This window comes from Orbicella faveolata, unplaced genomic scaffold, assembly GCF_042242905.1.
Source record: "Orbicella faveolata isolate gen_17 unplaced genomic scaffold, um_ofav_v1 contig_46, whole genome shotgun sequence".
Taxonomy (NCBI): Eukaryota; Metazoa; Cnidaria; class Anthozoa; order Scleractinia; family Merulinidae; genus Orbicella; species Orbicella faveolata.
The window spans coordinates 15,030,023-15,050,205 of record NW_028301576.1 but is presented as its reverse complement, the minus strand read 5'-3'; the positions used below and the strand labels follow the sequence as shown (position 1 = coordinate 15,050,205).

The 20,183-nt window shown below is 37.1% G+C and overlaps 1 protein-coding gene across 4 annotated transcripts in view; it reads left to right on the top strand.

Moving 5' to 3' along the window:
• Positions 1–3,381: 3,381 nt before the first annotated feature.
• Positions 3,382–20,183, top strand: part of LOC110045863 (gamma-aminobutyric acid type B receptor subunit 2-like) — a 34,041-nt gene continuing 17,239 nt past the window's right edge. Inside the window, exons 1-2 of one of the 4 annotated variants that reach the window (XM_089277388.1) lie at positions 3,382–4,592; positions 14,070–14,518. In XM_089277388.1, the coding sequence (XP_089133514.1) occupies positions 14,072–14,518 (447 nt within the window). In that variant the 5' untranslated portion in view covers positions 3,382–4,592; positions 14,070–14,071. Of the gene's footprint in view, positions 4,593–6,184; positions 7,430–10,193; positions 10,470–14,069; positions 14,519–20,183 lie in introns of those variants that run through there. The other 3 variants (XM_089277390.1, XM_020751491.2, XM_089277389.1) reach the window with 3 other exon arrangements.

Below are 20,183 nucleotides of genomic sequence, written 5' to 3'. Positions count from 1 at the left end.
ATCAAGTGGTAAAACGCTCACCTTCTAGGACAGGATTAGCCGACGTGGTCACGGCCATGATTTCCTACGTCACACTGGTAAAACAGTCAATTAGCTCTTTCGAATGATCACAAACACCTTAAACGAACCACTCATAAACATGTCAAGATTTAATTTTCGTTTTCGCAGCTCCGAGATAATACAAGTTTCTTTCACGAATATGAAATATCATATCATTTTGAAAACAATTCACACGCAATGCGCGATATTTTCTGTGTTTTTGTCTTATTTTTTGCCACTTTATAGACGGATTCGCATTGTCTTTTTTCTTAATGAAAAAAAGATTTTAATACAAAGAATTTGTTTAACAAAGATTACCAGACGGTATGCTCGCATATTGAAGTGAGTTAATCGAGAGCATCAATGCAGCGCGAGGCTTATTTAGGATTTTTCCCTTTGCATCCTCTTTACCATAACAATTTAAATAAATTATTTTGAGAATGGCAACACTTTCAAAGGTGGCAATATGTTACTGAAGGAAATGTTCCGAATACATCAAATGTCGCGGTTTTGGCAGGATTATAGTTCCCCGATTTGCATAACTTTCCCTAATTTCCCGATTATGCAAGAATCTGTTGCCGAAAATATGAGATAATAAACTTACACTAAAGCATAGAACCGCTATATTTGATTTTATTTACCATTATCTCGTAAATCGCATTTCGTGCTATAAAAGTTTTGTGATTTATTTGACCATCACCAATAAATTTCATGTCGGGAATATTTCTGTAATGAGGTACACAATTGGCCTTTCATGCTAAATGTACTTCATGGCTTCATTGTATTCCAGGAAGTTTATATAATGACAACGACGTCAAGACCTGCATTGATAACCAGAATATGATCATTTTCGGTTTTGAATTCAAACACTCATTTTCTGAAAAGTCGTAATAATAACAAACTAGATTATTTTTGCCGTCCGAGATTATCACAACTTGAGGGGAATCAAGGCATCTTCCAAAAAAGGAAACCACTATTTTTCATTCTTCGACAATTTTCGTCTCGAAAAACAATATTCAATATTTTAATGCAAATTAGCTCTTATTTTGAAGATCACACGTTGTTGTCTTTGTTAAGCATCTTATCGTTCACATTGTGTTTTACTGAAAAAAAAGTGAAGTTTCAAACCGATGTTCTTTATGCTACTGGCAAATCAATTTGTGCCCTTTATTCTTGTGACAGTACAAGGTTACCTTCGTCATTATTTTGCATTTGACAGGCAATGGCGTTAGGGTTTGAAAGATAAAGGTAATTCTCAATAATTTAAGAACTACTATACTAAGAAGGCATAATGCATTCTGTTCTTTTCCGGTGCGTAGGTAAATGACATACTGTTTCTTTTTCCTCTTTCCGTTTGACCTCTGCTTCGTTTGTTGCTTCATAAAAAACATCGACAGTAAGTTAAGATCTTTCATTTACTACGAACATAGTACCTACAGCATCGATTAGCGCATCGATCAGACAAACATGGTAATCTTCTCTTAAACCTGACTTACAAGTTTGGTAAGTAGACCAATGTTTACTTTGACTATATATTTTTTTCACGTTACTTTGCAAGATTGTTTGTTTTTTCTTCTTATTACGATTTTCTCCCCTGATTTTCCGTTGTTTTTTGACTAACCGTGTGCTAAACCAAATGTGTGGTTTGGGGATTGACCGACGCCACCCATTTTCATTTAGTGAATGAATATTCGTGGCTTGCCAAGAGCCCGCAAGAATAGCCGCTTGAATTCTTTCTTGTGAAAGCTTTGAGACCTTTGCTAATCATGGTAACGTTTAAACATCATACAAATATAATCTAAGATCTTTGAAAACGGAAAAGGCGAACTATACATTGGGATTATGCGTCCAATAAGACACGGAAGATGTAGTAAAAAAAGGGTTTTTGAACTTTTGCGAAAAAACAAACAAATCGTGGACGAAAAAATCCCCCGATACAAAACGAAAATAAGTCATACGTACGAATTGTCGATTCATACGACTTGCAATCTCCAGCTGGTGTTACTTATTATGGCTCCTGATGAATACTTTAAATAGAAATGGTAATAATTTAATATATAAATGTGTTGACATTTTTAAGTACTGTAAAAGATATTATTACTTTCAGTCCAAGGAAATGCACTTTTTGCTGTCATAATGGAATAAAGACATTGTATCCTGTGAGATCTGTGTCATCTCCATTTATTTATTTTTAATTCGTTAAATCATCTTTGGCACGTAGGGATCTGTCGACAATTTTTAAAATGCAGGTGGAAGGCAACTACTCTGGTCAACTGTATGACATTTTTCTGATCACTTTTCATGAAGACCACGTGCATAATTTTTTCAGTTTGAGACGTCGGTTCTTCAAGACCGCTCAAAAAATATGCTTTTGGCCCCTGGTGAAGATTGCTCAATCAGAGACATCAAGAAAGCGTTTACCTGATTAAATGTCAAGTTACAGATGCACGACTGTTACTTATAAATAACCTCAGGAAGTGAATATTAAACCGCTTGTTTTTCCTTTTACTTTTCTTTAAAAAGAAAAACAGATGAAGCAGCCTCCAACGAAAAAAACGCATAAAATTAATTTTCTCACTTTAGGTTTCTTTTCTTTTGAGTGACATCATTTGACATTCACATTTAATCAATGTGGATGATTTAGCTTACATTTCCATACTTTCAAGTCTACTCAAACATTTCGCTTTTTCTATAACATTTTGTTTTGAAAGCGATTGTGTATTGAAAAAGCTATTTCGGTCAGCGAGACTGCATGGTTACCGTGTTAGATCGAGTAAAGCCCCAAATTTCGGTGTTTGTTAAATTTCACAGACGACCGCTATGCTTATCATACATCAAAAAACTTCTTCCGTTGCCGACATCGTCATCACGTTCGTGATTTTGAGCATGTAACGAAAACTGTCCCGGCTGAAATTGTAGAGGTTAATGTCTATTACCCTTGAGAGGTCACTTACGTAAAAAATATATAAATTGCGCCTTATATATGTTGCGCCGTCTAACTTCGATTTCGCATAGCCCTAGAAAGGACAACTTACATTAAGAGGTGAAAAGGTATGAATTTTTCATATGGTTTGTTAAGCTACAAAAAAGATTACATTGTGAGGAGAGGTAATGAAAAACTCAGTTTAATGTTACGCGAAACCTTCTCGTTTTTCACTGCCCAAACATTTCAGAAGACATCTTATTTAGAAATAATAATGACGGTAGTTCTCAGCAATTTCTAGCTCTTCCGAGTTTGCTCTTTCTTCATAAAAATTCCCAGACGATTTTCCGAGCTGTTCCACCAATATCGAAAGATAGCCGAAAAGTGATCGATAAAGGACCATTTGGTTTATCCGATTATTTATGGTTGAACTGCTTAACCGAAATCCTAAAAATTTTGATGTCTTGAATGTCTTCGATACTCCGAGGCAACTGACGTGATCCTTCTTTCCTTCTAAGGCGCGTAAAATAAATTACGAATGACAAGAACTGGAGGAGAAGTAAGATTTTCATTCAAGTATTCAACTCAATATTTAAGTTGTCGTTGACAATTCGTGTGGCCTGAGGTTTACAAGAAACAAATACCACCTAGACACCATCTAAATTTATAGGAACAAACTTGGGCTCTTTCAGAGCCTCTGAGCCAATAGATCATGATTTCACAAATAAAACATAGTGGCATTGCGTTCAGCAGCTATTCATTTAGGAAAATTTTTTTCTTGTTTCTCCCAAAATAAATGACAATTCGAATGTTAATTACTTATTGCGTGTGATTGGGTCGATTCAGAAGAAGACTCAGAATCAGGGTGCTTCTCTGTTTTCGCAAACGAGGAGTTTCGATTTCTTTTCTTCAGTCTTGTAATGTTTATGTTGTTGTTGTTCGAACTACAGCAACACATAGCGCCAAATAGCCGCTTGTAAAGAAAGATCGCTGATCCAGGCAGTAAATTAAAAAAAATTACAAACATTGTTTTTCTCTCTTACTGCATCTGTGAGCGTAGGAAACGCTTTGAAGAACTCCCTTTCAATAATGAAGAATATTTCCATTAAAAAAAACAGCAAAACAATGCTTGAAAATACATAAATGGAAGAATTTGTTCCACAAGACAGTCACGTCTACGTGTTTGAATACAAGGAGGGTAAACATAGGAGATAAGTTTGTTGCATTTGTAAATGATATGTCTTCAAACGTCATTTATTAGGAAGCATGTTTATGTGTGTTTTTATCAGAAATGCGGAAACGGTTCTGGGTAATAGACCAATCCTTCAGACCACAAAACATTTCATACGTCAGTGTGTGGGTTTCTTTATAAAAAGACCCCTCTGAAAAATGATTATGCAGATAGCTATGAAGGGAACCTGTTGACCTTCGAGAAAAAATATTTACATACCGAAAAAATAGAAGAAAGTCAGAAATATAGAATATGTTGGATAACTATTTGTAGATCCAAATGCCATCACCCAGTTATGTAAATATCAGTTTTTATAACTGAACATTTTCCCGCTCTAAACATTATGGCCAGGCTTCAGGAGGACACAAAGATGAGCCTTGGAAAAGACTTTTGAAGGAAGTAAGGTATTCAATGTATTTTCAACAGTTATAAGAAAGAACATTCTAGCTTTAGTTTACAGAGCACGCGAGGTGAGGTTCGACCATGTATTCATAGGTTTCGAACTTTTCATAAACACTTTATCTGTATTGACCATGAAACATGGGCTCTTGGTGTCTCTCATCCTAGTCTTATTGTGTACATGGTAATGAAACCTTTTTAGCTTGTAGAACAAAAAGACCTTCTCCTAATAAGGAATAGCATGATTTCCAAAGCTTGGTTTTCGCTAGCAATACAAGAACTACTTTATGTGCAAGAGTCCATTTAACGGCAAACATGGTATCAAGGTCTGCCTAAAGATTATTTTATTCTTTTTCTTTGTGCTTGAGCTTTTGCTCGTGTCATGGTCTGTTCCTTATAACAGTAACTGATAAGAGGAATATATACGTCTGTTATTTAGAATATATTTTTACTAAACATACCAAATATTATTCCCACATATCCCTTATAATTGCAATAGTACCGCTTTAAGCCCACATCACTCCGACTTGTTATCATAAGGTTATATTTGTTTATACTTTTTAGCCCCCCTTTAGTATAAAAAATATTATTAAAAAATTATATTGTTTTGATGATCACTACTAGATGAGAAAAAGGTATTTCAATCTACAAACATCAGGATTTTTCTTATTCATTAATTTTCTTGCACCTTGGTGACTGCCTTCCGTGCTGTGTAATTATAATTTTAGTCAAAACAGATAAAACATGGAAAACAGGTTTTCTTTCTTCCTCAAAATAGTACATAACTCAAGGTTTTTACTTTAAAAAAGCAAAACAGTGACAATAAACTGATAAAATGAGACTGGTTAAACTTCGATCTGCAGAAAATCATGGAAGAGAATCAAGTATATATAGGCGAGCATGCAAGATTGTAATTGTATCATTTTTTCCCACTGCAAAAGACGCCGAGCTTTGTACCTTCCCAGAGGAATCAGCGCTTGACCTAATTATTATTACAGGCAACAAAACTTAGCAACCAACCAGAAACGCCGTAGAATATTGTCTGGTCCCACACATGATAGTCAAAACAAAAGCGCTTTGAATTAACGGTACATTGTTTTATTGCTTATTCCTGGCTTATCCTGTTAATTTGACTGTGGAAAACACAAATGAAAAATTAATGAGATTTTTCTGTACGTTTAAAATGAGAGTCGATAAGATGTTTTCGTTCTTACTTCGTCTTTTTCAGTTGTAAGTATACTCAACCCTTCTACCATCTAAGATTAATCAATGTTAGATCTCATTATTTCTTCAACAGCAAAATTAAGAACCCAACGAGAAACTTCGTGAAATGTCTTCTGGTGTTACACACGCAGTCTGTTCAAAAACCATGTCAATAGAGATATCATCGCTGGTGCCAGGTTTTATGTTGTAAATCTGCTTGTGAAAAACAAAAATATAAAATTAATGAGGTTTCTCCGCGCGTTTTAAAAAAGAGCCAACAATGTCTCTTGTTGCTTACGTCTTTTTTTTCATAGACAAAGTACTTGAACATTCCCAATTTGTCTTTGATCGACTGTCTCACTTTCCATTTTTTGCCCGCAATTTATCATTAAGAATCGAGCACGTAGTCATTTAGATTTACACCTTAAATGGAATTGATCGTTATCTAAATTCGATCCGTGTAATAAGCCATTTTCCGCAAAAAATGAGACTTTCATTAGTGGGCAAGAAAAAACTCTTGAAATGTTTGAAAAGCAGCCTCTTTACCATCTCCAAATAACCTTATATCATTACGAAACTACTTTTAGCCAGCACTTCATGGTTGGAATAGCCGTGGTCTGGAAAAAAAAATTGTGACTTGTGTATCGAGAGAATGCTCGGTGTTTTGACTGTGCTAATATCCAAACCAAAGAAAGAACGCTAGAGGTATTTTGTTGTCATTTAATTTTAACGAATAGGTGTGTGTTGCTTTAAGAATGTTGTGCCCATTCTTTTCATAGGCAGTAGTCAGCTACAGCCGCACGTCTGCCCTAAAATATTTGATCTTATCCTCGATAAAACCGATGCATGATGATATTGTGTTATCTACGGGAAGACAAACAATAACTATTGTCAAAACAGTCCTTTAAAGATTGTTGATTCGAAAAGAGGAAATTATTGATTTCGTTTGCTCTTGCGTCGTTTCAAAATGAAATAAGATAACAAGATCGGCAGCGAGCGTGTCAAATTTACTGTTCCATACCGGATCCTGTCTGCTATTAGCAGCTAACGTTAAATTTTTCAAATCGTCGAATCACAATGTTTGACCTGCAAGATGGACAACGAATGAAAGACTTATCTAAATAGAAGCAAACGGTTTAGTTATCGAAGCGGCTCCTGGCGCTTTAAAGATATTAGCTCCTCCGGGCCTTTTTTGTTGTATGGATGCCGGCATAAAATTACTTCAAGAACTGTAGTGCGATCATTTCGAACGCAAAGGTTGTCATAATTTTGAGGCGTTAATTTCATTTAATACGTTTAAAAAGATGTCAGCGAAAATGGGTCAGAATTTCTCAATTCTCTGAATAAATTTGGGTTCTGTTTACCTTGGAATTTAATTTTGTGGACGTCTTAATTTAGAAGTAAATACTAAAAAAGCGAAAAGACGGCGACTTGTTGACGTACAAAAATTACTTTGTGTGCGTATACAGTCTTGGATTTGAACTAAAGATAACAGACCAGATGGCCTGACGATCGTTCAGAATAATCCTTTCGTTTCTTCTTGCTTGAATCGACACCCGGTGCAACGACAGTAACACAGATGCAGAAAAGGACCACACTTCTCTGAGAAAAGTAACTTGGTGTTATTTGTTCAGGTAAGCTTTATTACTTGTGTTTTTAAGCCTTTTCGTAGAAGGGCTGCAAAACATTATAGCATCTCAGTTACAGTAGGAAGTGCAAAACGTAAGTGGTATAAGTGGAGAAAATTCCACTAGCAATACTTCAACCCAAAGTATTGCAGATTTTGTCGGTACCAGAAGTGATCCGAATACCTTGTTTTCATAAACTGAACGGTCACAGCGTTTGTTATTTCAAGGGAGATAACCTAGGGATCAAGGAGGAGGTTCTACAGCAAAGATCTTTGGCAATTTTTTGCCCGCGCAACGCACAGTACTTGGTTTTTTTCCCATAAGAAAAATCAGTGCTGAACAACTGACGCTGTGAAACGTTTAACTTATTAATTAATGAGAAAAAAAGCAGTTCATTTCACTCAGCTTTATTATGAGGAAAAATGCAGAATCCGACTACCGCCCTGAAGGTTGCGATAACACGTATTTTGTTTGCCGTTCTCTTTTTTTTTCGTTTAACCTAAAGGCAAAGAATTTTGTTTACAAAATTCAATTGAAAGTTCATCTTAGTATCATTTTAATCATTTTAGCGATTTATTGCTGAAACCTAGCAGAAATACTCAAGACTTTACATCAATAGCCATTTCAAAATCTTGAAATCAACTTCTCGGTGAGAACTACACCTCCTTTTCAAAATTTTATTTACCATATATCAATACATGTTTTATGTTTTGTGGTAGGTTGGATTATCTTGCTTTAATTACATTCACTTTGGCAAGTAAAAAATTGTATGTTTTCTTTTTAAAATGTAAAGCTGTGAGGCGATCCTGAAATGAACTAACACCCATGCAAACAATACTTTAATGACTCTCTCTTTGTAGAACTAGCTGCGGGTACAGCATGACCCAAACGTTCGCAATTTGCTCTTTGAGAAACAGTTCTACTGGAAAATATAATCTTTGACAGCTGCAAATTAAATAATCTGCCATTTATGTACGTCAGCAATCGTTTAAATTTGCGTTAATCTATTCATTTTTGGAAACCAAAGTGGAATTTGGTCGTTATTTTATTGCCTAACCATGGTTTTATCCCAGAAGGAAGGATGTTGTAGCCAAGCAATACTTTTGTTAATTAATTTTTTCAAACTTACAGGAAAGAAAAATGTTGGAATGACATAGCAAAATTAAAAGAGCAGGAAGCCAACGTCTGTCACATGTCAACAACAAACCGCTTTTGTCTTAATTTACTGCGCTAAGGAGATCTTGTCGAGTTAACATTTCTGAAGGAAAATCATGTTGGTATATCTAAGTACTATGACCTGGCGCTCACTGTCTTGAGATACTGGAATAAACGGACTTGATTCACCGGTAAATTTTTTTTTCTGAAGACAACTGATTTACATAAAGAGAATGCAGAAATGACCCAGGCACTTAGCAGGTCTCGGCAGTATGTAGTATGCTGATGTGTGTTTCCAAATTTATCTAAGGTATTCTAAAAATATCACATGCAGCAGATTTTTCCTTGCGCTCCTCTATCTCGCCGATTTAAGTTTTATTAAGTCTAGCTGTAACAACAGAAAAACTACGTTCAGAAAAGTCCTTTCCCTTATCGACAGCCGGGTCAACCGGCTTTGGATAAAGGACAGGACTTTTCTAAGCGTATATTTTTCTTTTGTTACCAGAACAAAATTAAGCATCGAGACATCTCTGTAGCAACTGCTTACATTCTGGTGACATTTGCTTCTGTCCAAAAGATGATTGTCGATCAAATTGGAGACAAGAATATATGTTTATTCTATATACAAAAAATACTACTTTCATCGAGAAGTAAGTAGTATTTTCAAGTTCAGAGACCCATTGTCAACAATACTCTTGTGTTGTAATGATCAGCATTCGACATATTTGGGACGTTACTTTCAAATCGTTTGTAGATTTTAACAGGGTTACAGCCGATGACTACAACAGATGCTTTCTTCCTTTTTGTCTGTTTCTTTCTTAGAACAGGTACATGTAGCTCTCCTAAATAGTAAACTCAGATGGAATTTTTTCCTACTGTACTAAAGACAATTATAGGTATTTACCCTTAACTATTATTCTTAAACTTTAGCTAGAATTTTTCCGAAACGTTCCCATAAGGAAATTTTCATCTAGAAATGAATATTGCACCCGTCTAGCACAAATGATGCCCAAAAGATTGTGTAGAGTACAAATGCATTATCTTCTAATTATGCAAACTATATTTATCCGGATTTTGCATTTGCCACAAGAACACCTTGTAAGTATTATTTTAAACTCTTAGCAAAGATGTCTTAATTACATTTTGAACCCATTTTTTGTCTTTTACTTTCCCATGTAAACAACTACCCGCAATAATGTCAATCAGTAAATACCAAGCCATTGCGCGTGTGCAACCATGATGACCATGACAGGGCATAACCGAATCCTGGAGCAAAACTTTCTATGTTCAATTTCATATTAATTGAAATCAACTTTGTTTCAAATGCTTTGTAAGTGCAACAAAAGACAAAAAGTAACAAAAGACAAAAAAGTAGAATCTCGGAGATAGTTTATTACGGAAAATCTTTATCATGATGATGCTAACTAAGATTTTCTCGTTTCCAGTACCTTAAGATCTTACCCAAAATGACGCTTCAGATGAGCCAGAAAGCTAATTAATTAAAACTCGACCACTTCATTTCTAGCAATCAATTTGTCTCTTTAAAGCTGAAAACACAGAAAAACACCTTAAAAAGCCTTTACGGTTATTCCAACGCCGTTTTCATACAGGAAAAAACAATATTCACGGTGGAGTTCTTTTTACTTAATGGAAGCCCTCGGGGTTCGGGTTTTAAAAGGGATGTGCACTGTTTATCTTCTACTAAAAACAAAATGGCTGAGCGGGAAATGAGGCCGACACAACGTGATTCATATTTTCGCTGTCAAAATTTCGAAAGGCTAAACAAGATAGCGAAAAAATAGTATACCTTCAAGTACATTGTTGGAAATGCATCTAATATTCGTGAACGAAATGAGCCGAAAATGGTTCTTTGACCCCTGATGTTGAGATGGTGAGTTAGATCAAGTTTTTTAAAATAATTATTTTCCCATATTGCTACAAACAATGACATGAAACACGACCTGCGACAACACGCATGCAGTAAACGCTGCTAAGACAAGGCCGTGACTCTTTTCATTCCAAGTAAATTTAGTTTCATTGGCACTGTTAAATATTGAGTTTAGAACACAATTGTTATCATTCCCAGTGAAGAACTTATCACATACATGTAGGAATTGATAGCGCGATGTTTGGGTTTCGAAGAACAAACGTTTCCTTTTTCACGTCTGGAGCTGCTCTTTAGCTAAGAACATGGATATCAGTATGATGTCGACAAGATCACACTCGTTTTTTCAGCCTTTCCTGTGAGGATAGTCTTTTTTCGTTTTTGAGCTTTACGTGAAATATTTCCTAATCTCTTTCTTGAAAAGGACCGTTCAAGTGCACTTGACATATATACGTTATTGAACTAACGTGAGGTCCATATTGAAGAAATGTTAGTCTAGTCTTTTCTTGCAGGTTTTTGGACCAAGCCGCGGGCGAGGTCCATTATCTTGCAAAAAAAAAAGAACGATACGGACAGAGCAAGCTAGTTCAATAAAGTGTTATGTATATAGTGGCTCTTTTCAATCTGCTGCTAAATTGATGCGTCTCTGCGTCTCTCTCAGATTGTATTTTATGATGCTGACTTATACTTTTTTAACATTTTTACTCGTATATTATACTGTATACTTTTAATTTTAATTTATATGGAATACCTATGAATTAGCTGTTGCGTCATTATATCATGTGATGCACACCTGAAAAGATAAGTGTATTATACAATAAACTTGTCTTGTAGACAAAAGTCAGTGCGCAACTTCTATCCAAAGCTTAAAAAATATATATATTTAACTTAAAGTTTGTATGTTTTTTCGTGATGTTTTAAAACTTTGATATTTTACCTTCAGTTTCTGTGTTTTTTCCTGTTTTAAAACTTTGATATTTAACTTTTAGTTTGTGTTTTACCTGTATGTTTTAAAACTTTGATATTTAACTTTCAGTTTGTGTGTTTTTTTTCTTGATGTTTTAAAACTTTGATATTTGACTTTTAGTTCGTGTGTTTTTCCTTGATGTTTTAGAACTTTGATATTTAACTTTTAGATTTTGTGTTTTTCCTGGATGTTTTAAAACTTTGATCTTTAACTTTCAGTTTGTGTTTTTTCTTGATGTGTTAAAACTTTGATTTTTAACTTTCAGTTTGTGTTTTTTCGTGATGTTTTAAAATTTTGATATTTAACTTTCTTTACTGAACAAATATAAACATATAACTTGAGATATCTTTCTACTTAATTTTAAGAAAAAAGTTATTGCTAGACCAACGAAGATCCATAATTTCATCCTGATGTGTTTGTGTTAATGTCAATCGAGAATGGAAATATTTTATTTTTAGTAATGCACTTTATTTCTTTATATAGTGTCATTTCGTTTTAATATTACTTCGTCTGCAACTATTATTCAAGGCCTTTATCTTACTCCGCGTTAACACGCAAGCTTAAGCAAGTCCAATGGCTGTTTATTTGAATGAGAAAAAAGATTTCGCAATGCGCCTTACTAACGTAAAAATTAGCTTCAGCTCTCTTCTTTTTTTGGTAGATTGCTTTATGCTTCAAATTAGAGTGAAGAAAGGAGCACGTCCATTAAAATCAATTCGTCGTGCATGGTCAATTTGAGGAACACTGTTGACAATACGTGTGACGTATTTACGAACTGTCAGAATTTTTTCCTTATCTTTGCACAAAGCAACCTAACATTTCATAGTATGACATTTAGGCCCTGTCCACACTACGCCGGAGGAGTTTGAAAACGGAGGTTTCACTCTGAAAACGCATCAAATGTTTTCCGTCCAAACTGCGTCGGAAGAATTTAAAAACGCAACAATCAGCGGTCATTTTGGATTTGTGTTTGAGGAAAACTCGGTCAGGGAAATCACGTGATTATCGTGACGTCATCGCTTTCGAAAAGCTCCGTTTTCAATCTAAAATGGTTTTCCGTCCACACTAAAACGAAAAGAGGGCGTTTTCAAATTCCTCCGGCTTCGTTTGGTGACGAATTAGTGCGTACAGTAGGCCTAACCGTAGAAATAAAGCTGCGCTTTCAAATTTCTCCGGCGTAGTGAGGACACAGCCTCAAACAGGAAAGTTTCTTCTACTGGTTTCCCTGCAGGATTCCATGAAGATGATTTCCTATTAAAAATTTGAAATAGCGCAAACACACGAAGTATAAATACATGCACAAATAATCTTTCCGTATCCATATCCGTATCACATTCTGTTTTTGCTGCCAGTCATAAACAGCCAGCTCACTGCCTTTGCATTTTTTTTGCGTTTTTTTAAGAACACATCCATCCAGCGCTTTAGAATATTTTATAGTTTTAGCGCTATATAAATCTATTATTATTATTGTTATTATCATCATCATCATCATCATCATCATCATCATCATCATCATCATCATCATCATCATTGTTGTTGTTGTTATGTCTGGAATGTGTTCATGCCGATTCCATTTTTCCTTGAAACGAACGAATGAAACGAATATCTGACCCAATATTTGGGTGAAAAGTATCTTTTCACTTTTACCGTTTTGTTACGTTTTTCACTTCAAGGCCGGTCGCATCAAGAATTCGAGACTTTCGAGGACCGGAAAGACTCGTGATTGCGTTCTTATTTCCAATCGATAACTTCTTTATTAAAAGTCTTGTTAGTAGGACTGAATCACAGGAGCTGATGTAAAACCTTAATAAGGATGATCACGTACAGAAATGCGAAGATGTGACGTGAACCGGATATTAGAAACTATATATTATCATTTTCTGTTCATATTAGTATCGTTCGAAGGAGACGTTCAAAAACCCGAAGAAATCGTCCTGGTATTCAGTAAACCTTATTTCGTTCTTAGTATGCCGATGGTGAGATGAAGCAATATTAAACAGTCTGTTTCAACAGAGTGTTAGCTGAATTAAGTATTAGCAGAATTTCCTCATAATATTTCAAACGGAACTGAATCTCAAGTAAAATAATACCTTTTGTTCTTGGACAAAAGAAAAGTTAAGCCTTTACTCTATGCGGCAAAAATATTCAAAGTTTTCTCGCTGAGCAAATTAAATTTTGTACTTAAAAATTAATAAGAAATACTTTATCTTTGTTAATATGGAAAAGCGTCTAACAGCTCGTTACAGTCGGTGTCTTAAACATATATACTTGGACTCACCAAGGGAATTGAAATGATTTTATAATTTTCCATGGAATGAGGCCTGTAATATAAATTTACATTTATTGCAAGAGGAAGAAGCCCCAAAGATTGAAGTGAATTGATTTTTGTTTGTCTCCAAACGGAGGAAAACAAATTAGAAGCAACAATTCAAAAATAGTCTCAATCATTCTTGACGAATCAAAAATGATATTTTCACCGGTTCCTAATGGCTTGAAAAGGACGTATAATAAAGAACCATTCGCATGTCTTGTTTAATTTGAACAACTTATTTTAACATGATGTTTGTCAAGTGAAACGCCAGATTTAATTTTTCTCAGTCTCTCAAATACGCTTCTTTTGGCTTCATTTTCTCTTTCAGCAATGACGTGTAGGGGTTATCAAGGAGTCATCCTTGCTGTTGCATGTTTAGTGGCGGTGGTTCAAAATGTTTGTTGTCACTTACATTTTGAAACCAATACAAAGCTTTGCTGTGAAAAATTATCCAACTCGAGCGATTTTCGCTGCTGGAATGAAACACAGGAACTGAGAAACAGGACGAACGCAACTTCATCCGCCCAATGCACGCAGGAAATGTCGCGAAAGGCATGTTTCAACGTAACTGCCATGCAGCCCTGTCAAGTTGATCCAGCCGAAAACATCTTGGAACGAGGAAAAAGAGAAATTCATGTAGGAGGGTTTGTTCCTTTTATGAAGGATGATAGATATGGGTATTATAACGCTATGAAGATGGCCATCAATCTTATAAACAACAGAACCGACATTTTGGGCAACTACACACTGGTGTTGGACTCTATAGATACGCATTGGGTAAGTGGAGAATTGTATTCATCTTGGTTTATTCTGCTACAATTTGGCCAAGTGTTTGACCCTTACAATTCAGTACTCATATCGATGCCTTTTTCCTTTGCAGAAAATTAATAAAGTATTTTGTTGTTAATTATTTCGACGTTAACTGACAGATCTCTAGCATAAATAGTGGTAAGATGAAAAAAGATGATGAATGGGTCATAAATACTATCTAACATCTCATAAGTCTTGTGGAAAATCAATTCAACGTCCCGCTGAACCTTCTGTCGATGAAACACCGATTGCGCCAACTAAAATTAAACCGACAACGACTAATTTAGCACCTGGCCTTAAATCAAGTAAAATTGGTCCTCTGCAGACGCGCTATGCAGTATCTTTTGTTTCCAAATCTGAAGGATAAACAACTCCTGTTGAGAAGCAAATTGAAAAAGAAATCGAGAAAATGAAATAAAGCCTCCGTTAGCTCTGGCCTTTGAAATTTATTATTTTTACGCATAAAAGGTAACAAGAGGCATCCCACATGAATTAGCGGACATTTCTTAAAAATAAAACATTTTAGGAATAATTGTGTACCTTTGTACAAGAGTACAGTCGGGTTCAAATATTTACAGATTTGGTTCCGTAATTAATTAAAGTCGGCGCTGTTGTTCATATTTTTTTTTTACTTTGCGTTGAAAAAGCGTATCTAATGATGTTTTTCATACAAATAATATAAAGAAACTATTATCTTATTCTCGTGATTTCATTTAAAATACTTTTTATAAACTTAAATTGCTTTCATTTTCGTTCGTTTCAACTGTAAGCGGTGTTGTTTATTGATTGCCATTTAGTTCAAGAATGGTTGTGACGTTGTTCCGGTTGAAATGAAAAGATCTTTTCAAAGATCTGTTAATCTGTTAGTTCTCTGTTTGAAGCTTAAATTTTTTCCAACTGAACTGAGGATTTTTATCCGCAGTTTGCTGAGTAAACAGTAAAATCAAAACTACAATATATCTTTTAAGGGCACTCTTGGTAGTTACCTGTTACATATACCTTCTTCGCTAAAGCAACCAAATAGAAAACCTCTGTCATCTTCCTTATCATATGCAACCATGTAGGAGGTACAAATACTAGATGACCAAGCATATGAAAAAGTTTCTCAGTTTTCATCCAGCTTGACATGGTCGTGTTGTGTTGATTTCATTTTCTTAATGTCACTGTGTGAGAAGCAGGATATAAAATATCCATCCCAGAGACTCAATTAAGAAAACATAAGTGTTCTAAATGATGCAGACTAGGACACTTATGTGTTTTCAGAAAAATCAGTTGAAATTATGTTCAAGAGTTTTCCGGTATATAAGTTTGACCCTTACAAGCCTGGTTTGCAGATCGATTCTTTGCAGCTGTCTTTACAGAACATTAGCATAAGATGTTCCAGGATTATAAAAGATCTTAAAAGTCCTAGATGGATTCATTTAATTTTTCAAGCTCTCACAAAGTCGGAAGTTTATTTCTCCTTCATGTTTCAGTGTACCAAGCAATAAGATTGCGTGAAGACCAAAAAAGCAGACTGATCTTTTTTTGATAACGATGCGAAGTCTCTCAAGTCCTATCAGTAAAGTAAACAGTTAGAGAATGTTTATTTGTCTCAAAACGCGGGGATTAAAACATCCTTAAAAGGTTAAGATGCTATTTCCTGCTGATGTAATATATCAAACACGAGAGACAGTGTTTCATCGAGATATCCAAACATCGAGAACAGAGTTGAAAATACGAAGCGCAGCGGAGTATTTTTGGCGAAATTAGAGGTGTTTGGGTAGCAGATGAAACACTGCCTCAATCGAAACAAAAACTAAGGAGTAAACGGAGAAGTAAAATCGTCAAAATCTATGCTCATTAAGACAAGGTATCCAAACGTCCTTCATGGTTGTGATTTTCTTTGTTTTAACTTGATGAATTATTAATGAGTCTAGGAAGATTTTGTCAACCTTACATTTGAGCAAACTGTTTGTTGCTTGAAGAAGAAACTTTCTTTAATTGCCATTTCTTTTAATTATCGGAAATATTGACGGATCAATCCATTAACCGACAGAAATGAATGGAAGAAAACCACCTCTTGTTTCACATAAGGAACACTTAGGAACATTGTCCCACAACCAATCCTTTGAAACCCAAGTGACATGTATATGGAACTGGCCAAAAACTCAAATAGAAATAGTTTATTTATCTCGGTTTGTCCACCAAGATGAGAACAAGAAACCAAGAGCCTCACAGGCAATCAATAATGTTATTGTAGTGTTTCTGTTGTGACGTGTCAGCCACATGATCACTGGTCTATTATGGGATGCAATTAACGGAAGCATGTGGTCGGAGAAATGGGAGCAGAAATAAACCTTGTTGTTGTTATTGTATAAGCTCTTTTGGTCTACTTGCGCCCGAACCACCACATTTGCCGACGAGGAAAACCGGATAAAAAGTGGATAACGAGTTTAAACAGTGGAAAACTCGCACAGATTGCCGTATCCTTGAGCGGACTGCCAGGTTTACAAGCATTCAACGCTGTGGGCGAGCCAGCTACACTCGCACAACGATGGCTAACTTGGAAAGACGAATTCGAATTGTACGTGACTGCCTCGGGAATCAGCGACCCAACACAGAAGAAGGCGCTTCTACTTCACCTCGCCGGGCCCCAAGTCAGAGACGTTTTTAATAACTCAATTCCTGCCGACAAACGAGGCGAGGCGAAGGATTACAAGAAAGCTATGGACAGCCTATCCGAACATTTCAAACCGAGAAAAAACGCGCCGATGGCAAGACAGGCGTTTCTCGCAGCTCAACCAACCGCTGGAGAAACCATTAACAATTTCATCACACGCCTGCAGAAATTAGCCGAACATTGTGAATACGAAGGTGAAAGGGACAACCAGGTGAGAGATCGTGCGATTTCTTTCATTCAAGACAAAAACCTCAAGGCCAAGTTGTATCGCGAAGAAGCATTAACATTGAGCAAACTATTGGAAATCGTTAGTCAATACCATGACAAAGAAGCCCTCGTTCTTATCCGTGATGGCCGAGTGAATAACATATCTCCAGACGCCAAACAAGGGGGAAAATGTTGGCGGTGCGATAAAGCGGGACACTTCGCGAAGGAATGTCTTCGTTCGCGTGACCACAAATGCGGGAAATGTGGCAACGTGGGTCATTTCGAAGTGTGCTGTCACTCCAAACAGAGTAAAGGGCGAGATTCTAGTCGCAGTTCGAGTCGTGGTCGTGGAAACGAATACCGTGGAAACTCTGGAAGAAAGCAAAGCCGTGGACGAAGAGGAGGAAGTTCACAGGGCCAACGTGATGTACGTCAAGTAACCGAAGACGTGACTACTGGAAACTCCGCAAGGAAGGATGATTTCTACGTGTTCTACACTGGGGAGACAGATGACGGGAACACTCTGAAGCTGGAGATTGCAGATAAGACTATGAACGTTATTATAGACTCTGGTGCTAGTTGTAATTTAATGTCCGAAGAAGTATTTAACCTTGTAACGGGGGGTAATGTTAAATTGTTGGAGTGCAACAAAAGAGTTTTTGCTTATGCATCTGAAGAGCCACTCCAAATCAAAGGAAAATGTAATCTTGATGTACGTGTGCCACAAACCCAAAAGTCCCTGAATGTTGAGTTTTATGTTATGCTTGGCAAAGCTGCGACGCTATTAGGCCGCGATGCATCTGAGTTGCTTGGTGTTTTAAGGGTTGGTGTCCCTGTTAACAGCTGTGATGTTGAATCTGATGGTGCTAGTAACAATCCAAAACAAGCAGATAGAAAGGCCTCCCTAAGGGCAAAGTTTCCCAAAGTTTTCCAGGGCCTGGGGAAGCTCAAAGGGTACCAGCTCAAGTTACACATTGATGAAAAAGTACAACCAGTTGCTCAACCCCCACGCAGAATTCCTTTTAGTAGACGAGAAAAAGTCACGGAGAAATTGGAAGAGTTACTGAAGCTTGATGTTATCGAAAAAGTAGAGGGACCTACCAGCTGGGTCAACCCCTTAGTAGTGGTCGAGAAGCCTAACGGTGACATTAGAATCTGTCTAGACATGAGACAAGCGAACCAAGCCATTGTGCGGGAGAAACACCCAGTCCCTACCGTAGAGGAAACACTCCAAGAAGTCTCGAATGCCAAAGTTTTCTCTAAATTAGATTTAAATATGGCTTTTCACCAAATTGAGTTACACCCAGACTCAAGGGACATTACAACCTTTGCTGCGCCTAATGGCCTTTACAGATACAAGCGCCTGCTTTTTGGTGTAAACATGGCCACGGAAAAATTCCAGCAAATTGTTTGGCAGATCATCCAAGACTGCCCAGGGGCATACAACCTGCACGATGACCTACGAGTTGTTGGCACAAATGATGAAGAGCATGACGAAAACTTAGAGAGGGTCATGCGCAAGCTTGAAGAAAGTGGGCTTACGCTTAACTATGATAAATGTGAAATTGGTGTTGGCAGCATGATCTACATGGGTGATGTACTCTCTGGGGAGGGGCTGAAAGTGTCTAGTCAACGTGTGAAAGCTATTGTTGAGGCACCAGCACCCCAAAACCCATCAGAAGTAAGAAGTTTTCTTGGCTCCGTGCAGTTCTGTTCAAAGTTCATCCCCAACTTTGCATCAATATCGAGTCCATTGTGGGACCTCACCGCAAAAGACATCAAGTGGAAGTGGGGAGTAAAGGAAGCAAAGTCATTCCAAGAGATAAAAGACCGGCTGACTCGTGCACCAGTGATGGCATATTTCAGACAGGGCGCAGAAACTCGTCTGACAACCGATGCATCACCAGTGGGAGTTGGGGCGATTCTGGAACAGAAGCAAAAAGATGGAAGCTACAGGCCAATATATTATGCCAGCAGAAAGCTGAGTAAGATTGAAATGAGGTACTCCCAATTTGAAAGAGAAGCTCTGGCTGTAAGGTGGGCTTGTGAAAAGTTCTACTTGTACCTCTATGGCATTAGCTTTGAAGTCTGCACTGATCACAAGCCTCTTCTCATCGTACTCGGAGCAAAGTCAAAGCCCCCATCAGCACGAATAGAAAGATGGCTTCTCTACTTACAGCAGTTCCAATACAAGTTGACACATATACGGGGCAAGGACAATGCTGCAGACGTCCTGAGCCGCCTACCGGTGGGTACTACCCATGATCACGAAACTCAAGCTGCAGAAGAGTTTGCGTACAGCGTAGTAAGTGAGGCTGTACCAGCTGCGTTGGTGCCAAAGGAAGTTGAAATCGCTTCTGAAAAAGACCCAACGCTAAAGATGTTACGGCAGGCTGTAATGACAGATGATTGGAGCCAGTTACAAGGCACAATTTACAAAGCAGTTAAAGATGAACTGTGGGTGATAGGACAGGTGGTGATGAGAGGAAGCCGCATCCTCATTCCACAGAGCCTTCAAAAGCGCACCATAATGTTGGCTCACGAAGGACACCAAGGTATGGTCCGAACTAAAACCAGGTTGCGAGAGAAAGTATGGTGGCCACGAATGGACAAGCAAGTAGAGCAAGCAATACGAACATGTCACCCCTGCCAGCTTGTCGGACCCCGATCCAAACCAGAGCCGGTGAGATCAACCAGACTACCAGACTCCCCGTGGCAAGAAATCTCAGTTGACCTTCTCGAGATTACAAGTGGAGATCACCT